Below are 10,316 nucleotides of genomic sequence, written 5' to 3'. Positions count from 1 at the left end.
CAGTCTTTTGAAAATTAAAGTAAAAAATACTCAGTCTTTGTTCTTTAATAAAACAAATAAAAAATAACCCCCTCTTATTTTTTATCTTGCTTTTCCCCACTTTTTAAACTTTTTATTTTGTATTGGGGTATAACTGATTAACAATGTTACAATTTCAGGTGAACAGTGAAGGGACTCAGCTGTACATACACATGGATCCATTCTCCCCTAATCTCCCATCCCATCCAGCCTGCCACATAACATTGAGGAGAGCTCCATGTGCTATACAGGAGGTCCTTGTTGGTTATCCATTTTAAATATAGCAGTGTGAACACTCTGAAACCTGACTGAGCTCAGTTAACCATTTTCTTTTTATGACAGTTTGATCTGTTTGCCATTGAGGAAAATGATCCATATGAAAATACCAACACAATGACATTACAGACTTCTTTTTTAGTGTAAGCCACGATGCTAGAGGCTCTTAGGACAGGAAGAAATTAAATGACTTTATCAAGCCACTGAGACTGTCCAATCTGAGTAAAATAGTTTGAATGTATGTCTTTCTAGTTTCAAGGTCTTTCTATAAGGGATCAGATCACAGACTATAAGGAAAAGCCTCGCCCTCCATCGATAATTACCATCATCTCTTTAATACCACATTGCTAGAAATTGTTCTATTATAGTGAACTACCACAAGTAGAGCAGTCAAGCTATTTAAAAATACAAGCAAAAGTTAATAATGTAAAGTGACTATGAAGGCATTTTAAATTACATTCATATTCTTGAACAAATGAGAACATTCAAATTATTGCACTGTATATAACTATATAATGGCATATATTTAAATATTTCTGATTCTGAATTATTCCTCTATTTTTTAAATTACATTAATAAGATGAGAAGTACAAGGGAAGTTCCAATTACTCCTCTGATCTTAGGCTGAATATTTTTAAATGATTAAATGAAACTTACTGTGTATTCTGGTCCCAGACGTTCATTTGGGCAAGAAGGAAAAGAAAAAAAAGAAAATGATGATTAAGACCACACTTATATCCAATATAAAGCCACAGAACTAACAAATATTGCTGAATTATAATTATTAAAAATGTGGCAAAGAAACCTTCTGAGAGTTAAACTTTCATAAACACTAAGTGTCTCCATGTTTGCTCTTGAAACTCTTTCATATGATACTTCTGCGGTTGGGTAGATAAGGAGTGTAAGACAAGATTCAATTAGCCTATAGGTTTGTGGCTAATTAAAAACTAAAGAGTTGGCCTTAGAAAAGCAGAATTAAAGACTAATAATTCCAGTAGAGCATTTCATTAACCACAAAGGAAATCTTTTAAGTGGAAAAGCAGCTTTTAAAACCAATAAAAATAGCTTGTTAGGCTGATATTCAAATGGGACCTTGAATTTTCATGTGTTTGAGGTCAGGAACCAAACCTTTTAAATTTTTTGGCCAGTTTTTAGCTCAGTATCAACATTTTGAGTGTCGTTATTACTCCACTACAAGTTGAGGAGGAAACTGATTTTCATATTATCTGATTGCAAAGGAAGTGGTTTGGAGCAGAGGGACCCAACAGAACCTTTTATATAAATTATAAAAATAGTCAAGTTTTGTTCTGTGTGTGTGTGAGGGGGAGGGTGTCTGCAAAGCAAAGAAGTCAAAATAAACAACTTGATTGTGAACAAACCACACCTTAAAATTACTTAGGGATTATTGAGAAAAGAAGGAGAAATAAGGATAATGAAACCTCTAAAAATGTCACTAAGTAGAGCTTCCTTTTTCTTCTCTATATGCTATTTACAATGATCACTTCAAGAAGGAAGATAGAATGCTTTAGCTTAACCCCTACAACCTCCTGCTAGGAAGAGTGTTGACTTAAAAGTATGGAGACAAAGGGTCAGGGAGGTGTCACAGGGCTCCTGTGAGTCCCTGCTGGGATAATCCATGCTCAATCAGTGAATCTGAATCCCCCTATGTCCTTGCATGGATGCTTGTAACATATTGGGTGTACAAGGACTTACCCGTAATTGTGTAGGGATAATAGTTCCACGCCTTCTCTGTTACATAAAATATTTTGGGAACAACAGCTCTAGCCCAACTAGGCAGTTTGCTAGGAGGAAAGAAAGAAAACGACAATTAGAGTCTGTCCAGTGCCTCACCCTGCTACCATATCTTTCCAGAGAAATTGACTGCTAGAGAAATCAGAGGACTTTTATTTCTGCTCTTCTCTCCACAGCAACTTGGTCCCTATCTCCCTGGTCTTCATCACTGTTAACCTGTCCTCTGTTGGTATTAGTATTTAGGCCACGTAGGATGACCATAGACAATAGAAGGCAGGAAAGAGGTTCAGAACAGATTGGTTCCCCAGAAGGAACCAACACTGCCAATACCTTGATTTCAGACTTCTGACCTCCATCCTGGGAGAGGATTAACGTGTGTTGTCTTAAAGCCATCCAGTTCACTGCATTTGTTACTGCAGCCCCAGGAAACTAAGGAAACGACAGAGCCATTTCTCTGGAACAGGGACCCGGGCAGCCATTTGCAAAAAACATTCTCAAAACAAGGAAAACCCTAGGGCACAGGTCCCAAGACCATTAGTAACCGAGGACTAATTAAGTTTTGCTTTGCTTCATTCTGTTTTCCTTCTGAGGCAAACTTCACAGCTTTCTGCAGGCCCAGAAAATTCCTTATATATTCCTGTAATATGTTTGCATGATTTCACTGCCCCCCACACTCTACTCTGGGGCTTTCTGTTTTTCCGGCTGCTACTATCTGGTTTTTCTCCTGTGCTGGTGCCCGCAGCTAAGTGTCTGGGACACCAACGTCTAGCAGTACGTCAGACCCAGAGAGAGGACGCACACTCTTGGCAGTTGACAATAAAAAACATCAAGAAGCAGTTGTGAATTGCAGGCTGATCTAGCTAAGAGAGTGGGGACCCCAAGGTAACAAACCCCATATCCCCTTCTTGGACACGGGGTTTAAATGACATCCAGAGCCAGTAAAATACTGTGCACCTTGTATGTCTTCCCAAATTGCTTCTCTTCTTTCTGACAGTACCCAGGACCTGCTTTTTAAAACACAAATACGTATCTCTGATGGTTGGCCAGACCTAACTCAAAGAAAGCTCTGAGCCATTTATCATGGTTAAAATAAATGGGGAAATCAGAGGCCCCCCCTGAAGCCGGGTGGGCATCAGTTGAAGGACACTGTTCATAGGTGCGCTGTGAGAGGCGTGCAGAGCAGTATTATAATTCACAGGCGAGTTCTTTTTGCTGCTGTAATGCAGAATGTCTCACTCTCATAAAATCGTTTCTGCAGTAAATGCTCATTTACCTTCCCTTTGCTCCACTAGGAAGGAAGAGACGTGCTTCCCAACAGAGGATTTTATAGCTTTTGCCTAGGATTTATTCTTTCAGTCACTGAAGCTGGAGGGTAACTGGGATTGACGTTGAGAGTGGGAAAGTAGCGCTGGGCTGGCTTGTGGGAAGTGGTCACGATCACCAGGTCCCCGGGTCCCCTCCTGCTTGCCTCCACACACCAGTGTGATATGCCATTGCGTCAATCAAGGAGATGTTGATTCTACTCATAGGCAAATTTGTTTCTCGTGCTTTCAATGGATTGAAATGGGATTGTAGAAGCTCCCCACGGTAAGCTAGGCATTGTTCAGCTTAGACCAAGTACTTTTGTCTCCCTTCAAGCGTTAGAAACCATTCTCCACTGTTCCGTCTACACTGCACACCCCCCACACCCCGGACTCATCAGCCTCTTGATAGTACTTTGGGGTCCAAGTCTTCCTCCCTTCATAACTCATTCCCTGTATCATTTAAAAAGCCTCCCAGCAGAACCATATTCCTAAGCAACAATCATTTTCTGGAAGGAAGATGACAAACACCAGTCATTTTCCATTCATGTCGAGACTTGTCCTATTTGTAAATGATCAGGACTACAGGCTGTAGAATCTTTATCTTAGCTGTCTCATCTGCCAACGCGTGCAGAATATGCCACACTATCATCAAATACCCTTTCTAAGGCACCCTAAAACAACATTTAGCCAAGATGGCTGATATGATTTTATGTGACTCTTCTACATAGTCTGGGAAGCAGGCCCTTCTGGAATAAGCCATTTATTAGGGCAGGCACAGGAGGCATTGGAACAAATTCCACGATATGTCATTTAAATATTTTTAAGCCTACTACAGACCTTCTCTTAGCCCCTGACTTCCCCAGAGCACATCATTACTCAAATCGTTTTTGTCTGAGAAAGTAAAATTCATTTTTCCCTGCAGCAATGATTTATCAGGGCTGCAAAGGAAATGGAATTAAATTAGACTCCACTGCTGCTGTCACTTTTATGATGTATACTGCCACACAGCCTACAATTCCAAGGAGAAGCCTGTCACTCAAACTTGCTACCTGGCGTCAAACAAGAATCTCTCTGCTGGAAAGCCGGCATGACTTGAATCACGTTCTGTTCGTCTACTGGCAGAGATCAAACCCCCCAAAATCATCTCACCATGGCTCAGGCTTGAGACACTGAGTAAAAACACAAAACTCTAAAATACTGCGTTTCTCTAAAACCTTTTCCATGTCTCCCAAGGATAGACTTTTTATATTGTTTCATTTCTTATATCTTTATTTTGCATGAAATAGAACATATCAATGACAGCCAAGTGGTCAACTCGCCCCGGGTTACACGGGACTGTCCTGGTTTTAGCAGTGAAAGGTCCTACATGTCAAATTCCTTGATCATGAGCAAAATGGGAAGCTGGTCATTCTAGAGCAGTGGTTCTCATTTCAACAGTAAAGAGGTGAGGGAATTTCCCCCGCCAGGGGCTATTTGGCAAAGTCTGGAGACATCCTCAGCTGTGAGAGCTGGGGGGTGGGGATGGGGAGCGATGCTGGCCTGGCATCTAGTAGGAAGAGGCCAAGGATGCCCCAAGGCAGGCATAATCTGAATTTGCCTCAGGTTAAGAATGTTTATCTACTTCATAAAGAGTTTTTGGAACTGAATCCTAAACCATCTCTCCCTTCTATGGCTTTACAATCCAGATTATCACCAAATTCTCCAGCATATCTAACCTCATTTTGCAATTTATGTTCATTTGGGAATATTTTTTGGCTTCAGGGGTTCTTGAACATCATCAGGCCAAATGTGGTCCAAATGGAGTCTAATTTCATTTTCTCAACAGGGGTCAGAATTATGACAGTCTCAACTAGAAACTTTGAACTTAAACATTCCGGGCAGGGAGTCCTTCTGAGTTCACAAAATAACAGTGCTTTGGGAAGAACTTCCTGGGGTCCAGTGGTTGGGATTCAGCATGTTCACTGCCAGGCCTGGGTTCAATCCCTGGTTGGAGAACTGAGATCTTGAAAGTCATGTGATGCAGCCAAAACCCCCACCCCAAAACCAACCAACACACAAACAAAAAAACTGTGCGTCACACAAGATTTTCTGCCGAACCGCATATCTGAAACTAGCCACTATCTATGCTAAGATTAGGCTCAAAGAACTGCAGTTCATTTAAGTGACTTTTAAAAAATAATTTTATTTATTTATGGTTGCACTGGGTCTTCACTGCTGCGTGCGGGCTTCCTCTAGTTGCAGTGAGCCAGGGCTCCTCTTCGTTATGGCTGCTCTCGTGGTGGAGCGCAGGCTCTAGGCTCGCTGCTTCAGTAGCTGTGACGCACCAGCTTAGTTGTGATGCGGCATGTGGATTCTTCTTGGACCAGCAATCGAACCCATGTCCCCTGCATTGGCACGTGGATTCTTATCCACTCTACCATCAGGGAAGTCCCATTTAAGTGTTTCTTAAAAGGTCTTAGCTACCTTCATACCTCCATTTCCCACTGGTCCAAGACGGATATTCTGATCTTTTCTTTTTTGTGCCCAAATCTGACATTTAACAGTCGTTTGATAATAATCAATTGTCCCTCTCCAGTTGTGTATACAGTGATTTCTGAGGTCTTTAAATTTCTTTTCCTCTGCTATGACTTACTCATTTGCTCCTTAATGCATTGGTTTCTGGCTGGTCTTTTCGTTCTGATCTTAACGTAATTCTTTATACTGTAGCAAAGAGATGAACAGAGTTTCTGGACTACAGCCATTACCTGTGGGAGATAAGGCTGCTGGGGCATCACCCACAGAAGTTCCTTGAACTTGGACACTGCTGCCACTCTTCCTATAAAAGGACGGTATGTTCTGGATTCTGGGAAAAGAAGCCTACCTTGTGTCAGTTCTTGGAAGGCTCCGTGTGTGAACAGTGGGAGGCTAATGTGGCAGGGGTGCTGGGGAGCACCTAGGGGAGTCGACCACATGTGTCGGCATCACTGGGTAGGAGCGTGGCAGAATCACGGTGGAAACTGCTTGACAGAATGACCCTGAAGACCCCAACCAGGCCGAGACATCCCGCTTCTGTGGCTTTTCCATGGGCGTAATCAAAGGGACAGAAGGCATGGGGCCCGGCAGCATGAGAATGCCTGATGTGTTCTTAAGGATTGAGATGGGGACCAAATGAAGAGCGTGGACTGAAAGGTACGTCTGAAAGAGGGCCCTCACGTGTTCTATTTTTTCTAATGTATATTAAAAATACTATTAATTTATTTAATATTATATGCAATAGACATGAATTGAATATTTATTTAGGATATATGACTAAGCATTCTAAAATATATTATGTTCTTATACAGATGGCTATTGTGTACTGCCTGTTACCCATAACTAGAATGCAAGTCACACCAGGGTACAGATCTTTGTCCTCTTCACTGCTGCTCCCCCAGCCAGCACCTAAAATGATGACTGGCACACAGCAGGTGCTTAATAAATATTCTCTGAATTAATGAAGATCATCTCTGGATATTCAGAAATCAATAATAACCATGAGGAGTCTTTCAAAATAGCGTGGGAATAAGCTCTTAGGTCAGAATCTCTGGCTCCAACACTTCCTCTATGACCTGTTGCCTGGGCAGTGGGCTCTCCCACTGCCACATGAACTGTGGCTCTAGGCTCTTACTTTGGGGGAAGATCTGGGAGAACAGGAAGAAAAAATGAGAAAGAAAGACCCAAGCCACAGCATCAAGGCTCTACCAATGAGCTGGTAGGTAAAGTGACCATCTGGTGGCTTTGCTTATCCAGGTAAACAAGATTCATGGCATAGGGAAGCTGTCCCCTTTTCTACCCAGAGCCACTAGAAGCCAGGAGAGGTTGCCCTGGAAGGCAAGAGCCATGTAGTGGGAGAAAGGTCTTCGCCATGCAAATCATTTCAGGCATTAGGCGGAATCACCGTTAGAAGCTGGCAACCCTCCCTGACTGGCAGCTGCCAGCACAGCCTAATTAATCCAGCAGCCATAGTGGAGAAGAACATGACACTTCATGACTGATAAACAAGCCTAAAAATAGGCTCCATCTTTTCTCCAATTCCCCTCCGCCCCCATCTGCTTCTCTCGTGAGTTTCAGTGAGAGGGGACCGGAGTGAAGCTAGGAATGAGGTGAAAATGAAAGGGGACAAAAGAAAAGCTCCATCCTCGTAAGATTCTGGATGACAGGTTTTATTTAGAATCACTATTCCAGATTTGTATCTTGACTCTTTTCCCCAGACGCCAGTTGAAATCAGGATTTTTGCAGACAAGCCAAGAAACACCACTTATTTGGTTGACTGAACTGGACTGAAGGCCCAAGGACAACCACCAGATGTACTAATGTATTAGTACTAATGTAACGTTCTAAATGCATTAGGGCAGCCACCCAAATGTATTACGCACAACAGTGTATCAGACACTATAGGAAGGGCCAGAGAATGGAGTAACCCCACAATCCAGGGAGCTAAGCGACAAGAACTAAAAGGATAAATGGCATTTGAAAAAGACATTATACTCAATTTAAAAATGGGCAAAGGATTTCAATAGACATGTCTTCGAAGAAGACATATAAATGGCCAATGAGCACATGAAAAGATGCTCAATATCATTAGTCATTAGGAAAATGCCAATCAAAACCCAAACAAGATACCACTTCAAACCCACTAGGATGGCTGTAATCAAAAAGACAGACAATAACAAGTGTTGGTGATTATGCAGAGAAATTGGAACCCTCATACATTGCTGGAGGGAGTGTAAAATAGTACAGTCATTTTGGAAAACAGTCTGGAAGTCCCTCTCCCCACTCACTAGCAGCCAGGCTTGACCTGGGAACTCAATGGGATGTTTATGCCTGGAATTTTATTTTATTTGGCCATACTGTGCATCTTGTCGGAGAAGGCAATGGCACCCCACTCCAGTATTCTTGCCCAGAGAATCCCAGGGACGGGGGAGCCTGGTGGGCTGCTGTCTATGGGGTCGCACAGAGTCAGACACGACTGAAGTGACTTAGCAGCAGCAGCAGTGCATCTTGTGGGATTTCAGTTCACCAACCAGGGATTGAACCTGGTCCATGGCAGTGAAAGCCTAGAATCCTAACCACTAGACCACCAGAGTTATTCCCTATGTTTGGTATTTAGAACAAAGGCTAGAAAGAAAAAATGGACAGCTCAGGCCTACCCACGGCAGCCATGATGGTAATGGCAAAATGAAAAGGTCAGTTTCACTGAAGATGGTTCATCATTGTTGTTCTTGGCTTCTTGGAGCTGCCCTGACCTGATAGCTATCCAATCTCAAGCTTCCAGATAATTCTGTGGACCACTAACATCCTTCCATGAAATGTCCTTTCTGATCAAGAGAGACCTGGGGAGGAGGCCCTGATGACACAGCCATTGAGTACTTCCAGTGCTCCAGATAGTTGCTCTGGGTAATAAATCGATAAAGCAGTTTCTGAATGTGATTTGCCTTGCCATACAAATTGATGTAAAGAAGGGAATCTATTACTTTTGCCAGATCATGAGTTCAGGTCCATAGGACACTGATATTTCTGAGCACCAGAACAACTTAGTAACTTCCAGTCCAACTGTTAGAACCCACTTACCTGTGGTCAGTGAGGGGGTCCACAACACGCTGCAGTGACATCAGCATTATTTGAGCTGAAGACATTTGAGAATCCAACAGTTGCAGGAAGACATTTTTTCTGAATTCTGCTTATCCTCATAAAAACAGAGCCTCCCAAAAGAATTCAACTGTTATAAATCCCCTCTCCAGGAGTTTTGCAACCAGAGAAGATTGACTCCTATCACCAGAGACAAGAAGTAAGCACAGGACAAGAAAGCACCTAAACAGACATTGTCACAAACCTATCTTCTCTCTCCTGTTCTCCTGAGGCCCCATTTATTTTTCATACAAGACACTTCTTTTCCCATAAGTCCCTTTTCTCTCCCTCCCCTATTAAAATGGTATATAAGCCCCAAATTCTAACCATTCCTTTGAGTCATATTTTTCTGGATGCTCTTGCCTATGTACATGGATAAAAATGTGTCTTTTCTCCTGTTAATCCATCAGTTTCAGTTTAATTTGCAGGACCCGAACCATCAATATGAAATGGATTACAAACAGCTGAGAAAAGAGAATCGAAAGGCCAAGGAGAAAAGGAAATTCCCATTTGAATGCAGAGTTCCAAAGAATACCAAGGAGAGATAAGAAAGCCTTTCTAAGTGAACAATGCAAAGAAATAGAGGAAAACAACAGAATGGGAAAGACTAGAGATCTCTTCAAGAAAATTAGAGATACCAAGGGAACATTTCATGCAAAGATAGGCACAATAAAAGAAAGAAACAGTTTGGACCTAACAGAAGCAGAAGATATTAAGAAGAGGTGGCAAGAATAAACAGAAGAACTGCACAAAAAAAGGTCTTAATGACTCAGATAATCATGATGGTGTGATCACTCACTGAGAGTCAGACATCCTGGAATGCATCCTGGAAGTCAAGTGGGCCTTAGGAAGCATCACTACGAACAAAGCTAGCAGAGGTGATGGAATTCCAGCTGAGCTATTTCAAATCATAAAAGACGATGCTGTTAAAGTGCTGTAGAAGGGAAGGGCAATCCACTCCAGTGTTCTTGCCTAGAGAATCCCACGGATGGAGGGGCCTGGAGGGCTACTGTCCATGGGGTTGCACACAGTTGGATACAACTGAAGTGACCTAGCACAATATGCCAGCAAATCTGGAAAACTCAGTAGCGGCCACAGGATTGGAAAAGGTCAGTTTTCATTCCAATGCCAAAGAATGTTCAAACTACCGCAAAATTGTACTCATTTCAAGTGCTAGTAAGGTCATGCTCAAAATCCTACAAGCTACGTTTCAACAGTACGTGAACTGAGAACCTCCAGATGTACAACCTGGATTTAGAAAAGGCAGAGGAACCAGAGATCAAATTGCCAACATCCACTGGATCATAGAAAAAGCAAGAG

At 42.3% G+C, this 10,316-nt stretch overlaps 1 protein-coding gene across 2 annotated transcripts in view; it reads right to left on the bottom strand.

Annotated features, from left to right (window-relative positions):
- The window catches only part of PITPNC1 (phosphatidylinositol transfer protein, cytoplasmic 1), a 270,267-nt gene that overhangs the window by 117,148 nt on the left and 142,803 nt on the right, over positions 1–10,316 (bottom strand). For both annotated transcript variants that reach the window (XM_010856400.1, XM_010856399.1), the window contains exons 3-4: positions 2,008–2,096; positions 952–959 (exon numbers count right to left, since the gene is read on the bottom strand). In XM_010856400.1, the coding sequence (XP_010854702.1) occupies positions 952–959; positions 2,008–2,096 (97 nt within the window). The remainder of the gene's footprint in view (positions 1–951; positions 960–2,007; positions 2,097–10,316) is intronic.

This window comes from Bison bison, unplaced genomic scaffold (genome assembly GCF_000754665.1).
Source record: "Bison bison bison isolate TAMUID 2011002044 unplaced genomic scaffold, Bison_UMD1.0 scf7180017864371, whole genome shotgun sequence".
Taxonomy (NCBI): domain Eukaryota; kingdom Metazoa; phylum Chordata; class Mammalia; order Artiodactyla; family Bovidae; genus Bison; species Bison bison.
Note: the sequence above shows the minus strand (reverse complement) of the source record. Positions and strands in the feature narration are given on the sequence as shown.